The sequence below is a fragment of the Stomoxys calcitrans genome, chromosome 3, assembly GCF_963082655.1.
Source record: "Stomoxys calcitrans chromosome 3, idStoCalc2.1, whole genome shotgun sequence".
In the NCBI taxonomy this organism is placed as follows: Eukaryota; Metazoa; Arthropoda; class Insecta; order Diptera; family Muscidae; genus Stomoxys; species Stomoxys calcitrans.
The window spans coordinates 16,128,224-16,147,256 of NC_081554.1; the positions used below are offsets into that span (position 1 = coordinate 16,128,224).

At 42.4% G+C, this 19,033-nt stretch overlaps 1 protein-coding gene across 1 annotated transcript in view; it reads left to right on the top strand.

The window, feature by feature from the left end:
* LOC106087835 (protein bark beetle) overlaps positions 1–19,033 on the top strand; it is a gene marked incomplete in the record, with an annotated part of 61,039 nt that overhangs the window by 38,388 nt on the left and 3,618 nt on the right. The window contains 4 exon segments of the mRNA XM_059364547.1: positions 1,958–8,226; positions 11,444–11,655; positions 14,942–15,297; positions 15,358–15,483. Coding sequence (XP_059220530.1) covers positions 1,958–8,226; positions 11,444–11,655; positions 14,942–15,297; positions 15,358–15,483 — 6,963 coding nt within the window.

Consider the following 19,033-nt stretch of genomic DNA (forward strand, 5'->3'; position numbering starts at 1 on the left):
TAAAAAGCAGACCCCTTTTCATTGAGTTTAAAACTTGAATCGGACTGCACTCATTGATACCTGAGAATTTTACCCCAGTTCCTTAGTGGAATATTCATGGACAAAATTTATATTTGCATTTGCTTTCAAACATTTCGGCCGGTATTCCACGAATAAATTCTCCAATGTTGTCTTCCAATGTGGCAATTGAAGCGGGATTGTCCGTATAGACATGAGCTTTAACATAGGCCCACAAAAAATAGTCTAAAGGCTTTAAATCGCACAATCTAGGCGGTCAATTGACCGGTCCCGAGGGTGAAATCAAATGTTCACCGAACTCGCCTATCAATAAGTCCATTGTTACGAGTGTTATGTAGAATGTGACAACGTCTTGTTGAAACCACATTTCATGCAAGTCTAGCTCTTTCATTTTGGTCAAAAAACGATTGGATATCATCTCACGATAGCGCTTAACATTCACAGTTACGTTACGATTCGCCTCGTCTTTGAAGAAGTACGTTCCAATGATGCCACCAGCACATAAACCGCACCAAACTGTGGCTTTTTCTGGATGCATTATAAGCTCTTGCATTGCTTCAGGCTGATCGTCACACCAAAATCGACAATACTGCTTATTTTCGTATCCATTGAGTCAAAAATTAGGTCCGCCCTAAGAACCGATATCCCGTTTAGACTTCTTGTACTTCTAGAAGGCGTAAATCTTATCCAATTTGGTTGCAATTTTGCACATGTCGTTTATATTTGCATTTGCTTTCAAACATTTCGGCCGGTATTCCACGAATAAATTCTCCAATGTTGTCTTCCAATGTGGCAATTGAAGCGGGATTGTCCGTATAGACATGAGCTTTAACATAGGCCCACAAAAAATAGTCTAAAGGCTTTAAATCGCACAATCTAGGCGGTCAATTGACCGGTCCCGAGGGTGAAATCAAATGTTCACCGAACTCGCCTATCAATAAGTCCATTGTTACGAGTGTTATGTAGAATGTGACAACGTCTTGTTGAAACCACATTTCATGCAAGTCTAGCTCTTTCATTTTGGTCAAAAAACGATTGGATATCATCTCACGATAGCGCTTAACATTCACAGTTACGTTACGATTCGCCTCGTCTTTGAAGAAGTACGTTCCAATGATGCCACCAGCACATAAACCGCACCAAACTGTGGCTTTTTCTGGATGCATTATAAGCTCTTGCATTGCTTCAGGCTGATCGTCACACCAAAATCGACAATACTGCTTATTTTCGTATCCATTGAGTCAAAAATTAGGTCCGCCCTAAGAACCGATATCCCGTTTAGACTTCTTGTACTTCTAGAAGGCGTAAATCTTATCCAATTTGGTTGCAATTTTGCACATGTCGTTTTGGTATAACTTCCAACAACTATTCCAAATATGGTCTAAATAGGTTGTTAGCCTTATATAACTACCATATAAACCGATCTCCCAATTTGGAAGGCTGCGCCTCTGGAGAGCGCAATTATTGCTCGATTTGCCTGAAATTTTGGAGGTGGTGTTTTTTATGACTTTAAATAGCCATGAAGAATACGGTCTATATCGGTCAATAACTTGATATAGCTCATATATATTTGAAAACGTCACTCAAAGAACTTGTCAAATGCTATCTATGGTAGAGGGTATATAAGATTCGGCCCGGCCAACCTTTGCACTCCTTGACTTGTTCATAAAGACATCAACTTTGGTCTCCAACAGCAAAACCAAGTATGGCCCCAGTGGGTTCATAACATAGAAATTCTTATGCCTTATCCTTTGTTTGCCTATAAAGAGATATCGGGTAAAGAACGTGACAAATGCGATCCATGGAGGAGGATCGCCCAGCCCGGTCGAATTTTTTGCCAAAATTTCCTTATTCTCGTTTTTTTCGAAACAAAAATTTTTTCTCGTTTTTATATTTTCTATTCAAAATTTTTAACATTTCCTTTTCATTTTCCTTTCAGCTGGACCATGACCGACTACTCGGTGGCCTGTCGTCAAATGGGTTTTCAAGGTGGACGCTTTTGGAATTGGGTGGATCGCATGCCCGGCCAAAAACCACGCTTACTCTATGAATTTCCCAACTGCAAGGGATCGGAAAATTCCCTACTCGATTGCGATTGGTCTTCACGACAATTGGGTTCCGGGGTGTGTGATTATCACAGTGACATAGGAGTGCAATGCAAGCCCATCCACAATATGCAGCTCAGCCATTGGCAAGGTTTGCAGTTTGAGAATGCAGCAGCCACCAAGACGCTGGCCATGGACAATACCATCTTTTATACAAAATCACAATCCACTTTGAAATATGTGGATATCATAAGAGCAGGCAATGGCTTCAGACAGGCGGCAAAATCTGCTATTGAGGCGGTGGGGGTGCCACCGGTGACTCATCATGTGGTAATAAGCCATTCAGCTTATACGGGCTTCAATGCCACCCGACCCCAGGGAGGCTTTCAAATGCAAAATGTCACCATACGCAAGAGCAATGGCATAGGAGTCTTTGTCAATTCCAGCCAGGGCTATGTGCAACTCAGCGGTTGCAATGTCCAGGATAATGCAGCAGATGGAGTGAAATATGTGGGCCATGACCTGAGGGTGGATGAAAGGCCAGATCGCTCGTCCATATATGATCTGTGCACCCTGCCCACTACGTCGGGTCAGACTTACCCCTTGACCTTGTCTTTTACGCAAAAGTTTTATGCAGGCTCACCCAAGGAATGCTCCAAGTATTTCTTCTCCAAGCCAGGCTATGTGTTGACGGTGCAATTTGAACAATTCACTTTGAAAAACAATGAGACGGCCACCGTGGAAATCTATGATGGGGCCTCGCCCAACGATCGCCTGCTGTTGATGTGGAAGGCACGCAACTATACCAGACCGCAAAGTGTTACCAGCACCAGGGAGAAGTTGTATCTAAGGATAAGGGCCGACATGAGAGAGGAGATTTTGGGCTTCTTACGCATTTCGACAGGCGAGACGAGTGCTTTTGACCTGAGGGTTTCGGAGTCCATGGTACAGGATAATGGCGGAAGGGGCATTGCTGTGGATAGCCTGAGGTCTAGGTTGCATGTTCATGGCTCTTCGGTTTCGGGCAATGGCCATGTGGCTGGGGTGCATGTAACAAGTGGAGCGGGCGATGTGAATATCACCGAGACCAATCTCAGCTATAATCGAGGCTCTGGTCTCAACATAACCTATGTGGGAGGCAATCGCAATGTCTCACGCAGCTATGTGGACTTCAATCGCGGCTATGGCATAGCGGTGTGGCTGAATGAAACTTTGGAAGCGGATCGGGTGGAATACATAGCCCTTAATCAGACCACTGCGGTGGAGTATTCACACATCAACTCCAATTTGGATGTGGGCATATTGCATGGCAACTTTTGCCAGCCCATATGGGTAAATCTAACGGGCAACTACTTCAATGGCAGCAATGAGAATGATATTCGGCTGGAAAGCTGTTGGCGTTTGAGGGAGAGTACAGAGCCCAACATGCATATGCAGATAGGACACAACTCGTTTGAGTATAGCCAACAGAATTCGATATACCTGAGTCCAGCTTTGAATCTGCAAGGGCGCATAGAATTCAATCAATTTCGCTATGGGATATATGGCTGCATTTATGTGAGAAATGATTTCATATTCCAGGAGTTCAATTTCATGCCAGTGCGTTTGGTGGTGCAGAGCAATTACTTCACCAGGAATCGAGGAGTGCATGTGGTCTCGTTGGGCCTGTCGCCTTATAGCCGCCGAGATATGCAGCATTTGCTGTTCACACGCAACTTTGTGAGGGAGAATAAAATGACGGAGTTTTTTGGACCTCTGGTGGAGGGCAGCGAGGGCACAGATGGAGCAGGGCGTTTGAATCCCAGATCGAGGGTGGCTGCCCCAGTGGTGGTCAGCTCCAGCAATGTGGATATTTTCCGCAATATTTTGCATAATCTGGACTCCACCTATGAGATAGGCTCCCAGTTGAGCGATCAAAGCCAGATCATCAATGCCACCTATAACTGGCTGGGCCACACCGATGAGGTTAAGATCTATGCACGGCTCTTTCATCGCAACGATCGCTATAATTTGGCCAAGATAGAGTATATACCCTATTTGCTGCATAGTTCGAATCCTGGCTCTACAACGGTCATAGCCATTTCGACATTTGTGCCCAGATTCTTTGTGGAGGGCTCCGAGTACATCGGAGGTGAGGTGGATGGCCAGGAGATGATACCCCCAGGCAGCTATACAGTGAATAAGGACATCAATATAAGGCCTGGAGGCAAGCTGATACTGCAGCCTGGTGTTACCTTGCAGTTTGAGCCCAGTGTGGGCATGATGGTGGCGGGCAAGCTGGAGGCTCGAGGCCGTAGACCGGATGATATATTTTTGACTTTAAAACGTAAAGCCATAATGCCCGACTTGGAGGTGGATAGCTCCACCAATCGTGAGCTTATCGATATGATAGATATGGACACCGAGACCATTATGCTGGGCTCCCAGGAAGGAGAACCCAAAGTGCCGGTTCGCCTGCTGGGTGGTGCTGGACCCTATGAAGGACGCTTGCAAATCTATGTGAATGGGCGCTGGGGCACGGTATGCGACTATGGCTGGACTGAGTTGAATGCTGCTTTGGTGTGCCACCACCTGGGCTATACTTTGAATCCCAAGGACTGGCGTTTGCTGAGATCCCAAATGCCAGCAGTGGGCACCGCCGAAGATGTCTTGGTGAGCAATGTGCGTTGCACAGCCCACGATCGTGATATCACCAAATGCAAGGCTGAACATTTGTGGAGGGGAGATTTTGAAAATTCCTGCTCCCATGACAACGATGTGGGTTTGCGTTGCTATGAGGGAGCCTGGGCTGGTTTGCGTTTCAGCATGCTGGCCGAGAGAGCAGATTTGCAATATGTCACCGTGGAAAAGGCAGGGCTGTTTGATTACACCACCAACTCGTTTAAGCCGGCTGTGCAAATGGATTTTGCCCGCCATAACTTGGACAATGTGAGAATAGTGGACAACCTAGACGATGGCTTGGGTGTCATATATGCGGATCTGTATGGAGGCAAGGCCATTAACAATATACGCAACTCGGAATTTGTGGGCAATAGAGGCAGCGGCATAAGTCTCAAGCAATTGGATTTCCGCATTCAGGGCTCCTTGATACGCAACAATCTGGGCAGTGGCATAGCCCATGATCCGGTGATAGCAGCCAAGGACCAATTCGAGCTGGGTGGATGGTTTAAAATGGCCGTTGACTTCAATTCATTTGAGACCAACTATGAGCCTTATATTCTGCCTCGAGATGAGGGTGACATTGAGCTGGGCACCTGGGAAAGCAAATACATACGCACTGAAGAGGTCTTGGGAGAGAGTCGCAGCAAGAAGCTGCATGTACGCTGCCCAGCTGGCTATGTCTTGGGCATACAACTTTTGAATCCCATTAACAATTTGTCATCGGAAAGTCTACACATACTCAATGCCCAGTCAGAGAATCCCAGAGCCCAAGTGTGGGATGTAAAGCGCGATCTCAATGTCTTTCCCACCACCAGCAGTGGCTATGGCTTGGTCATATACTATGAGAGTGGCGAAAATGCCTTGGGAGGGGCAGTGCTGATGCTGACCACGGTGCAAGCCCCAGTGCAGAATATACGCAATCGCATAGTGGGAGGCCCGGTGCCCTCTTTGCACATCAGATCCACCAAAATACAGAAAAATCTTCGAGGCATATCGGCCGTCTACTACAATCGCTATCGGGGAAGTGAGGGCGAGTATTATATGCGCAAGGCAAATGAGTCCATCAAGATAGTCAACAGTGAGCTAAGCAACAATGATTTGGAGGCTGTTTGGATCAATTCCCCCTTCTGGGATGTCATTAGCAGCAATCTCTCCGAGATAACCCTACACATCAACAGCTCTTCTATTACCCAAAATGGCTATGGCATTAGGCAGTTGTCCAAGGATCTGCGCTCCTCCAACAACCTGTTCCATTATGTCTTGCAGGATACCACTGTGGAGGATAATCGCAATGGTGGCTTGCAGCTGGCCCTGCCCTATGTGTGGCAATACAATGAGAATTTTACGCACAGCATTCATTTGGGCAATACCACCTGGCAAAGGAATCGCAATTTCTACATAGATGTCTCTGGGCACTATGCCGACTTCAATATAACCTCCAATGCTTTTGTGCAGAATCAATGTCCCCGCAGTTTGATCTCCGTCATGGGCATGGAGAAGCGCATGCGTTTTAGCTACAATCGCATAGAGCAGAATCAGGCCAAATTTATTATGGAATTCAAGGCCGATAGTTTGAGTGAGAAATTTGGAGAGGTTCAGGCCCTGGTGGAGTATAATACCATAAAGAACAACAACAATATGGAAACGTTGCGCCATCTACCGGCCTTAACCCATGGCCGTAAGATGGCCACCCTGAATGCCCTCAACACTGCTGTCGTACGCATAGATGGCATACAAAATGTCAAACTCTATCGCAATTTGATAGCCCAAAATACCCAGAGATATAATTTGGTGGCCGGCCTTAGATCTGCCCGGGTGGATAACTATTTCTATGCCACCGAGAATTGGTGGGGCTCCAGCGATGTCAGTTTCATAGAATCCAAGATTTTCGATTTTGACAATTGGAACGACCATGCCGATGTCATCTATCAACCCTTCCTTATCGAGGATAGCTTTGATGCCAGTGTCTCTCTGGTCAAAGAGAATCGGGACAATATCGATATCAACTACTGGCAGGGTGGTCGCATTTTTGCTGATCTTACCTTGCGCAAGCGTGAGGATCCCTATGTCATCAAAAACGACATTACGGTCATGCCTCAGGCTACACTCACCCTGCAACATGGTGTCCATATGGAATTTGAGACGAATGTGGGTATGCTGGTTTTGGGCACCCTGAATGCCATAGGCTATGAGGAATCCCCCATAGTGATGAAAGCCTTTAAGAATGCCACCCATGAGTCTTATTCACTGATAAATAAACGTTCCACCTCCTCCTCCTCAGGGGAAATGGAGCAACTGCAGACCTATGACTCCATACGCCTGTGTACCAGCGCCCAAAACTGCAGTTCCGATGCTGACCAAATGTTCGATGTCAATCAAGGCTTTCTGGAGTACTTCAATCACACCACCCTGCAGTGGGTGCCCATATGTGATAGCCGCTTCACCGAACGCAATGCCCAAGTGGTGTGCCGTGAGCTGGGCTATGATCCCCTCAATGTCTACTACAGCCATGATCGTCGCATTGAGTTTCACACCAATTCTCTGACACGCATCTGGACCTGGGTGCAGCCTTTGGAATGTCGTGGCGACGAGGTGCGCATGTCCGATTGTGAGGAACGTCTTAATGGTCAACTCTTTGGTCATCGCCACGAATGCCATTGGGATGATGTTTTTGTCTTTGTCAGCTGCAAAAGCACTCCGGAAGATGAAGTCTATTGGGGCGGCATACGTTTTGCCAATTCCGAGTTCGAGGAGAATCAATATGAGCATCGTTTTCATGACATACACACACACGGCATGCAAAAGCCTCAAAACAGTCGCCTGGAATATGTACGCATTGAGAATGCTGGGATACTGCACAATTATAAATCGGCCGCCATACAAGCCATCTACAAGACACCCTCCATTTCAGCGGTGACCATTAAAAACTCAGCCAATCATGGCCTCAACATTGTGGTGCCCAATGGTCCCATTACCATGAATCTGTTGCATATATCCCAGGCTATGGGTAGCGGTATTAATATGCTATCGCTTACCGGCGAGGGGCGAGAAAGTGACGAGTCCAGCTTTACTCCACTCAAGAAATTGGATTTACCCTATAAGCTATTCTCCATGATTGATATATGTGATCCCCAAAAATCCATAGTGGTGGAGGAGCGGGTTTTGCTCTACTACAAATATCACAATAATCCTGTTAACTGTGTCAAGATGTTCACCTCAGCCTTTAGGGCCAAACCTTTGGGTTTCCGCTTACTGCAATCGAATCTTTTCAATCATTCCAAGCTATATGGGCGCATGGATTCCCTCAGACTGTGGGATGGTGATGTCTATAATGTGACCTCTTTATTTATGGGACAAATCGAATCGGATACTTTAAATCAAAAGTCCTTCTTTAAGACCCAGGGGCCAACGTTGAGTGTACATCTTATGGCTAGTGGTGCTCCAGAATATCATGGTTTCATCGCAGAAGTGGTTACAGTGCCCATATCAACCATTGGAATAAGTAAGTTGCCCGGGGAAGATCCCCCCAATCATTATTTGTTATTTTAAATGTCACTAGGGATAGAGGGAAGAGAGAGTATCACAAAAGTCCTGGATACAACAAAAATTTGTCATACAATATTTCTTTAGGTGTCAGAGACCCATAACATTTATAATCCAATGCGATCGATAACATGAGACAACAATAGATTATACAGTACATATTATTGTACAGTACTTGTACTGTATAAAACAAAAATTTCTTTTGTAGCATTAAATACCAAAAGAAAAACATGTAACAAGGTCGCGTTGAACTTTGGATATCCACAACCTTGAACTTAAAAAAAAATAACCCACCCGTGAATCCAAAAATTTGTTGGGGTCCTTGGTTGTAACGTGGTCTATCTTCGGCTGAGGTAGACCAGTGTGCTGATGAGTGTCTGTCAGTGCGGTGTTTCAGTTGGTAGGTACCGGTTTCGGGAGTTGAGCCACCGGGTCATGTCGTTTTGGTACTCGGTACATTTGTTCGATATTCGGGTGAATCGGGATTAGTAAGTTCTCGGAAGGTTTCGGCTGGTATTTGGTTTACTTCTGCCTATGGGCTAATTCGGGGCTCCATCTGGCTTAGACGTGTTCCTCGGGCAGCACCACTACTCTTACTGAACACTGTAAAGATTAGAGCAGACTAAGGAAGGAAGCGAACGAGTCGCATTAGGAAGCGAACGAGCCGCGTAGGGAAGCGAACGAGTCGCATAAGGAAGCGAACGAATCGCTTAAGATAGCGAACGAGTCGCGTTAGCTGATGAAATCTCAAGGTGTTCTTAGTTAACTACTACGGATCATGCCACACATCTAATGGTTTTGCCGGCTCGAGCGACCCATATCCATTCTCAGAATAGTGCGATATTAAGTACAGATTGTCAAATGAGCCAATCCCTTTGACTCATGTCCTTCACGGATCTCGATTCTAATATAACGAAATATTGCAAATTTCAACAAAATCAGATAATAAATAAGTAAAAACGTGCTAAGTTCGGCCGATTCTTGGCTATCCATGGATGCCGCTAAAAATTTTCATTTATTAACTCCGTTCGAATTTGAATTATTGTCCAACAATCAAGCAGGTGTTGATTGCGGCTTGTACGGAGGCCTACATCTGTATATAGACCGATTCAGATCATTCTTGGCACAGAGACTGGAAGCCATAACAGAAATCCTTGTGCCAATGTCAGCCAAATCAGGTGAAAATTGAAGCTTCTGGGAGTCAAATCCGGGGATCGGTTTATATGGCGGCTATATCAGCATATAGACTGATTTGAATTATAAAGGGTGACTTTTTAGATGTTATCTTTTTGGCAAGGCCACCGTATCAAAGAGGTTAGCATGTCCGCCTATGACGCTGAACGCCTGGGTTCGAATCCAGGCGCGAACATCAGAGAAAGAAAATAAATTTCAGCGTTGGGTTTCCCCTCCTAATGCTGGCAACATTTGTGAGGTACTATGTCATGTAAAACTTATCTCCAAAGAGTTGTCGCACTGCGGCACGCCGTTCAGACTCGGCTAAAAAAAGGAGGCCCCTTATCATTGAGCTTAAACTTGAATCGGACTGCACTCATTGATATGTGAGAATAGCCCCTTTTCAAAGGCAAAATTTTTGCGTCTTTTTGGCAATACAAGTTTTTTTCACTGTCATGCACATTTGGTGTTTTGTTTCACTGTAATATATCGATGAATCGTCTTACAAACGAACAACGCTTTTATCAAAATGCGCGCTTCTTCCATTGAGCGACGAAGCTCATTTTTGGCTCAATGGGTACGTAAATAAGCAGAATTGCCAATTTTGGAGTGAAGATCAGCCAGAAGCATTGCAGTTGCTCTTGCAATGCATCCAGAAAAAAAAAACAGTTTGGTGCGGTTTATGGGCTGGTGGCATCATTGGACCGTACTTCTTCAAAGATGATGCGAATAACGTAACGTAACTGTGAATGGTGAGCGCTACCGTGAGATGATATCCACCTTTTTTTACCCCAAAATGCAAGAGATTGACTTGCATGACATGTGGTTTCTACAACACGGTGCCACATGCCACACAGCTCGCGTAACAATGGACTTATTGAGAGGCGAGTTTGGTTTTATTTCACTTACGGGACCAATCAATTGGCCGCGTAGATCGTGCGATTTGACACCTTCAGACTATTTTTTGTGGGGCTAGAGCTGAGAACCGGTAGTATAAACTTGCGAATTATAAAACAGGTCTGGCATTTAGCCGTTTTGTTATTTTTAAGCTTATTTTTTCAATGTCCCGTTGTAATCGATAATGTCCCCACAGTAGTAGTTCTGTGTATAACACCGACTTCTTAAGTCTCTTTCCTGCTAGAAAAAGACTTTCTCAGATTTCACACCCGATTGTGATTGATTGGCCAGCTGACCGGACAATGCATTACAGAGATAATTCCTTTTTCGCCTGTACTGTTCGTAAGTGGTATCGAATTCCGTCTTATGTCATTCCCACCGACTACGGCATCCAGAAATTTATGAAAAATTTAAATAAATTCCATTCCATCTTTCCCCCCTCTCAGACCAAACTTGCCATGCGCCCACACATTGCATCTGCATATACATATATGTTGAATAAAAAAATTGGGTTTTTTAGGCTTCCTATACTTAAAAACTGTACTGGATGCATATCGATATCATGCGATAACAGTTATTAATAACCGATTAATCATGATTTCCACATGTGTTAAAAAAAAACTTATATTTGAAGTGATTTGTTTTAGTGCTATATACTTCAAATCACGATTAATGATTTCTTATAATATGTTATCGCATGATATCGATAACTTATCAATACGACTTTGCAATGAAATTCTATCCAAAACATTTGACTTGCACTGGATAAGACTAAAATAAAGCACAGCACTGATCATAACTGCCCATGGGTAATTTTCAAGGGTAAAGAAAAGTTAAACAAAACTTTTTGTCTCTATGAACTTCTGAATATTCTGGCTTCTTGTTAAAGCAAAAAATCAAAGACAAAGTCTAGAAATCGAATTAACGCATGAAAAACTACTTTTTTGAACCAAATTCTTTTGGGTCAATTATCGCGACATGTCGGTCGCAAAGTTAAGAGCCATTAGTAAATTAAGATTGTGATTACTGCAACATATGGTATAAAGATCCCGATATATAGTTTACTTTTCCTTATTTTTTCCCCCTCTTTTTTTCTTTCTCCACAGATCGTGATGCACTACACAACGTAACCTTTTCCCACATAACAGGTGCCATCAAAGGTGCTGTGGTCTATACATCGGCCGGTGAGGTTACACCCACACTAACCCTAACCTCTAATCGCATTGAGAATAATTGTCTGCAATTGTATGGAAACTTTTCAACATGCCAATCAGCTGTAAATGTGGATGTTCAAAATATGAATTCGTTCTTCTTTATGGTGAGTTCGCAGACATTGAAAGTTAAAATTGTGCAATTCACAAAGCTTAATTCGATTTGAAATGGACTTATTTGACAGATTTCCTTTATAGAAGTGTCAAATAAACCTATTTCAAAACTTCATTATGTTTTGTGAATAAGGCCGTAATAATATAATAATATTGGGTTGCCCAAAAAGTAATTGCGGATTTTTCATAAAGTCGGCGTTGACAAATTTTTTCACAGCTTGTGACTCTGTAATTGCGTTCTTTCTGTTTCTTTTAGCTTGCTTTAGAAAAAAAGTGTAAAAAAAGTATATTTGATTAAATTTCATTCTAAGTTTTATTAAAAATGCATTTACTTTCTTTTAAAAAATCCTCAATTACTTTTTGGACAACCCAATAGTAATAATGTAAATAATTGTGAAATCTTGCTGGCAAAGTAACATGGGTCGTACCAACAAGATTGCACAAACTGTATTAATGTTTTAAACCCCGTTTACACTGCTCATTAACCGGATTTAAGGTTCTCACCAGTTGATTTCATAAAGGGTAATCAGACGATCGATCCATTTAATCCGAATTTAAATAGCAGTGTAAACGCGCTTTTATTCTCAAAATAGTATCTTACATTTTCGCAAGGATGAACAATAGTGATTGTGCAAGCATTATCCACGATTGTGCAATCATAATACATGATTGTGCAAGCATTGTCTATGATTATACAACCAAGGCTGATAAATTTACGAAATTCAAAAATAGTTCTTTTCTCCTGTTAAATCCAAAAGTTGAAATTTGTCTTCTAAGCCTTTAGAAATGTATCAGCAGAATTATAAATCTATCCATGAACATATTATTAAGGAACAGCATGGATGCTAGCAGGCTTGCACAATCCAAAAATGGTCCTTCCTTCAATATACATAAAGAATGACAAAAGCAATTGTTCAAATAAATAAAAAATTTATAAAATGACTGTATTAATGATCTCTTGCTTCACAAATGACCTCTTCCTTTATAAACTCTGATTGTCTAAGCATGTACAACGATAGCACAAACGAGTCCTCGATTTGATTAGGTTAGGTTAGGTTGAAAAGAGGGTGCAGATATTAATATCCCCCATGGACATACACTTAAGCCAGTAATCGGCTTGTTGTGTGCTCTAAAAACTAAAAGGTAACTTCTAAAATGAAAATGTTAAGTAAGGAATTCCTTGCTACTTACAAAATCCTTAATTGTTTATTGAAAACAACCACTAAGTTGGTTTATGTCTGGTATTGTGTCTCCACCTAAGTGCCGGTATTTGTTAGACACGAAGGCCGAGCAATGACAAAGGAAAAGCTAAAACGTCTCAAAATCTTCCCCGCATGCCCTACACAAGCTATCACTTGCAGTACCGATTTTACATAAGTGAGCTTGTAGTCCTATGTGTCCCGTTATCATACCAATAGCTATACTGATCTCCTTCTTGCTTCCTTTCAGTAATAGCCTCGTCTTCTCACGATCTGGATCACCCCATAGGATTTTCGCCGTCCTACCGATCGTTTCGCTGTTCATCAATGTTGCATGCGCATTCGTCGCCCACTTCCTTAACTAGGACTGCGTCGACCCGGCTTCGGGTTAACAAAGTTTATTGATGACAGTCCTCTGGCCTTCACCGACAAATCGTCTGCCCTTTCATTTCCCCTTACTCCGTTATGGCCCGGCACCCAAAGCGGATTTTGTCATCCTCAGAGAAGGCGTTAATCTCCTTCTTACACTGCAAGACTGTTCGTGACCTTACCGTCCTGGTTATTATTGCTCTTATGCCAATTTTAATGTCGGTAAAGATGTTCACACTCGTCGTCCTCGCGTTAGCACCACACCACTTCACGAATTCCGTGATCGCCCGGATCTCCGCCTGCAGGATAGTATTATGGTCGGGCAGTCTAAAACATATCTCAGTCCCTGGGTTCTCAATGTAGATCCCCAGGCCCACTCTGTCCTCTAGCTTTAATCCATCCGTGCAACATGATCTTCCAGATGGCAATACTAGGGTTCCGTCAATCCAAGACTGTGCCGATGGCAACAGTGCCTCGCACTCGACTTCAAGGTTCATCTCAGGTATCCAATCGGAAACCTCTTCCCTTACTTCCAGGTTTCCTATCGTCGCTTCGATTATACCGCGATGGTATGAGCTGCTCCCATCCTCAATCCATTCTCCCATCGCTTTAAGTCTCATAGCCACAGTGGCTACCTCGCACTTAATCTGTAAGTCTATGGGTCGGACATCTAGAATAGTCTCCAGTGTCCTAGTGGGCGTGGTCCTCATCGCTCCGCCTATGCCAAGACAACATGTTCTCTGAACCTGTTGTATGATCCTTATGTTGCACTTTTTCTCCATAGTAGTCCACCAAACTACTGAGGCATAAATAAGTATTGGTCTAATCACGCTCCTGTAGAGACAGTGGACTATCATCGGATTCAGGCTCCATATCGAGCCTACGGCCCGTCTGCATAATTCCCAAAATCTATGAGCCTTCTCAGTACGCTCCACTTATACTAACACACTTACATAGCCACTTATTTGATTTGGAACAGTAAGTTGAAATCCCGGCGTGAATATCAGAAAATTGTTCAGCGGTGGTTATCCCCATACTAATGCTGGCACATTTGTGAGTTACCCTGCCATGTTAATACTTCTCTGCCAAGTGGTGTCGCTATGCGGCACAACGTTCGGACGCGGCATTACACTTAAACATTAATCGGACTGCGCTCATTGATATAAGAGAAATATCCCCTGTTCCTTAATGGAATGTTCATTTAGTTTGTAGTAAGTTGCACCAGGCCCTCTGAAGTTCAAACCAAATATTTTGCCGATTGGATGTGGAGGGGATAACTTCGGCACGGCCGAACTTAATGTTATTTTACTGGTTTTTTCTGCCTCATCCTAATGTAAATCGCTATTATGATGAACTGTGCTGCCTTCATAATGCGTGGGCGTTGTTTTCCACCAGCTTAGCGTGACTTGATTGCCACTGCCCGGTGTTTATGCATGTCAAACTTTGACGATATGAGATAATTTCTAGTTAGAGTCCGACCATTGGTAGCGTGCGAATGGTGCCTTGGGAAAACAAAAAAGGGTGCGTGAAAATCGCATAAGGGTACTGAAGGCGTCAACATACTCATATAATAGAATCAAAGTTTAGGCTTTTTTAATTGGAGCTCATACAAATTAAGCTTCGGAAACATGGGCGACTTTACAAGATCGAAAATTTTTATGGCTTCTATAAATGTTGAGTAAATTATTCTCTCTTTCTCTTATCTCTATAGAATAATTTAATACAAGAAAATCAAGGTGGCCTTAAACTTAGAGCCGACTCCCGTGGTTCCGCAACATCCCTCAGAGGTTTTATCCATCACAATCTCTTCCTTAAAAATCGCAATAGGCCAGCTCTCTTTGTGGAGGGTCGTCAATCATCGCCCTATCAAGAAGTAGAATTATTTAGAAATTATTTCGCTCAAAATCAAGCAGGATACGAAGATGTCATTCGCTTGAGACAAGTTGTCTCCAACTTCAGTTACAACTATGTTCACAGCAATGTGGGAGGAAGGATTGTCGAAGTTTCTGGATTTGAAAAGGTTCGTTTGCCGATCTATCAGAGTACGTCACACAATGGCTTCTATAGGTGAGTAAATTTTGGATTATTTTGTAAATATATTTGACTCGCTTGGTGTTATTGTTTCAGAAATATTGCCACCAATTGGATGGGCCGCGCCACCATTGTAGCTGGCACTGCTGGCCAGCAATATGTGGATAACATATTTGAAAATCCCGACAATGACTATGAGATTATAACAGTCAATAGTTCCATGTAAGTTTGTTTGCTTGAAGTTGTTATACAAAGGCATCCATTATTCACCTATCATTAGCACCAACATATGTTCGACATAATGCATCATCCTGACCATAGGGATAAATATAACCAAGAGAATATACTGTATGTCAAAAGCATGCTAATTTTTGAACAAGTAAAGCTACACTCCCAAAATGTTGCATATATATATTATAACTGTACTAAATCGGACTGTGTTTTGAATCCATCTTCCATATAAATAGATCTCCCGATTTTCGTGGCAAATATCTGGAGGACCAGGGTACAATTTAGTACCTAGAGTACTTTGTAAAACAAGGGCGCTATTTAAGACTACTTAAAGTCTATGGGTACTTTAAAGAACCAGGGTACTTTTTAGAACCAGAGTACTTTTAAGTACCAGGTACTTTTAAGTATCAGGGTACATTTTAGTACCAGAGTACTTGTTAGTACCAGGTACTTTTAAGTTTCAGGGTACATTTTTGTACCAGGGTACATTTTAGTACCAGGGTACTTTTTAGTACCAGGGTACATTTTAGTACCAGGGTACTTTTTAGTACCAGTGTACTTTTTAGTACCAGTGTACTTTTTAGTACCAGGATACTTTTTAGTACCAGGGTACTTTTTAGTACCAGGGTACTTTTTAGTACCAGGGTACTTTTTAGTACAAGGGTACTTTTTAGTACCAGGGTACTTTTTAGTACCAGGGTACTTTTTAGTACCAGGGTTCTTTTTAGTACCAGGGTTCTTTTTAGTACCAGGGTATTTTTTAGTACCAATGTACTTTTTAATACCAGGGTACATTAAAGCACTAGGGAACTTTTAAATATCAGCGTAATATTAAGTACCAGAGTACTTTTTATTGGGTTGCCCAAAAAGTAATTGCGGATTTTTTAAAAGAAAGTAAATGCATTTTTAATAAAACTTAGAATGAATTTTAATCAAATATACTTTTTTTACACTTTTTTTCTAAAGCAAGCTAAAAGCTACAGCTGATAACTGATAAAAGAAAGAATGCAATTTCAGAGTCACAAGCTGTGAAAAAATTTGTCAACACCGACTATATGAAAAATCCGCAATTACTTTTTGGGCAACCAATAGTATCAGCGTACTCTATAGTTACAGGATACTCTTAGTACCAGGGTACTTTTAGGTACCAGGGCTCTTTTAAGTACCAGGGAATTTTTAAGTACCAAAGCAATTCTTAGTACCAGGGAAATTTTGAGAACAAGGGCACTTTATAGTGTCAGGTTACTGATTATTACCTGGGTACTGTACAGTACCAGGGGACTAATTAGTAGCAGGGTAGTATTAAGTTCCAGGGTACTTTTTAGTACCATCATTCTGTTTAGTACCAGGGAACCATAACGTACCAGTGTACCATTTAGTACCGGGGTACTATTTGGTACCGGGGTACTATATAGAACCAGGAAACGTTTTAATGCAAGGGTACTTTTTAGTACCAGAGTACTTTTAGTACTAGGGTACTTTTAAGTACAAGGGTACTTTTTGCACCAGGCCTGAAGTGGTATGGTGCTAACGCGAAGACGTCGAGTGTGAACATCTTTACCGACAGTAAAATTGCCATAAGGGCAATAACAACCAGGACGGTAAGGTCACAAACAGTCTTGCAGTGTAAGAAGGAGATTAACGCCTTCTCTGAGGATGGCAAAAGCCGCAACGTTTGGCTGCCGGGCCACAACGGAGTTAGGGGAAATGAAAGGTCAGACAATTTGGCGGTGAAGGCCAGATGACTACCGTCAATTAACTTGGTTAACCCGAAGCCTTTCGGGTCAACGCAGCCCAAGTTAAGGGAGTGGGAGACGAATGCGCATGCAGCATTGTGGAACAGCGAAGCGGTCAGTAAGACGACGAAAATCCTCTGAGGGGATCCAGATAGTGAGAAGAAGAGGAAGCAAGAAGGAGGTCAGTATAGTAAATGGTATCATAGCGGGACACATAGAACTACGAGCTCACTTATGTAAAATCGGTGCGGCAAGTGATAGTATGTGTAGGGAATGCGGGGAAGATGATGAGACGTTGACACTTAGGTGGAGACACATTGCCAGACATGAACCAACTTAGGGAAGTGGTTTTGAAAACAATTAAGGATTTTGTAAGTAGCACGGAATTCCTAATTTAAAATTTTCTTTTTAGAGATTACTTTATAGTTTTTAGAGCTTACAACAAACCGATTAGTGGCTTAGGTGTACGTCCATAGTGGCATGGGGCGGATTAATATCTGCACCCTCTTTTCAACCTAACCTAACCTAACCTAACTTTTTGTACCAGGATTCGTTTTAGTTCCAGAGTCACTTTTTAGTACCAGAATCCTTTTTAGTACCAGAGTCCTTTTTAGTACCAGGGTACTTTGTAATACCAGGGTACTTTTTAGTACCAGTTTACTTTTTAGTACCAGGGTACCTTTTAGTATCAATGTACTTTTTAGTACCAGGGCACTTTTTAGTACCAAGGAACTTTCTAGTATCTGGGTACGTTTTAGTACCAGGGTACGTTTTAGTACCAGGCTTCTTGTTAGTACCAGGCTACTTGTTAGTACCAGGGTACTTGTTAGTACCTGGGTACATTTAAGTACCAGGGTAATTTTTAGAACCAGGATACTTTTTAGTACTAGGGCATTCTTTTTACCATCAGTGTATCATTCAACACCAGGGTCCTGTTTAGTGTCACGATACTTTTTAGTACCAGGGTACTGTATAGTACCAGGGTTCTATATAGTAGCAGGGTACTGTATAGTTCCATTGTACTGTATAGTACAAGGGTACTGTATAGTACAAGGGTACTGTGTAGTACAAAGGAACTGTATGATACAAGGGAACTGTATAGTACCTGGGTACTGTTTAGTACCATTTTATTATATATTACCATGGTACTGAATAACAGCAGGGTACTGTATAGTGTCAGGGTACTGTATAGATCCAGGGTACTGTTTAGTACCATTTTATTGTATAGTACCATGGTACTGTATAACAGCAGGGTACTGTTTAGTGCCAGGGTACCATAAAGTACTAGGGTATTGTTTAGTACTAGAGTACTGTATAGTACCAGGGTAATGGTTAGTAACAGAGTACTATTTAATGCCAGTGTACTATTTAGTACCAGGGTACTTTTCGGTAGCACGGTACTATTTAGTACCATGATACAATTTAGTACCAGATTACTACTTAGTGCCAGGGTACTATTTTGTACCAGGGTACTATTTAGTACCCTGGTACTATTTAGTACCATGGTACTATTTAGTACCATGGTACTATTTAGTACCATGGTACTATTTAGTACCATGGTACTATTTAGTACCATGGTATTACTAAATAGTGCCATTTAGTACTATTTAGTACCAGGGTACTATTAAGTTCCTGGGTACTATTAAGTTCCTGCGTACTATTTAGTTCCTGGGTACTATTAAGTTCCTGGGTACTATGTAACACCAGGGTTCTGTTCAATGCTCGTAGCAGCATAGTTAAGATATTCAAAATTGTTCCGGTTTTGCATAGAGAGATAGATTTTAAATTCGCCAGATTTGCATTCC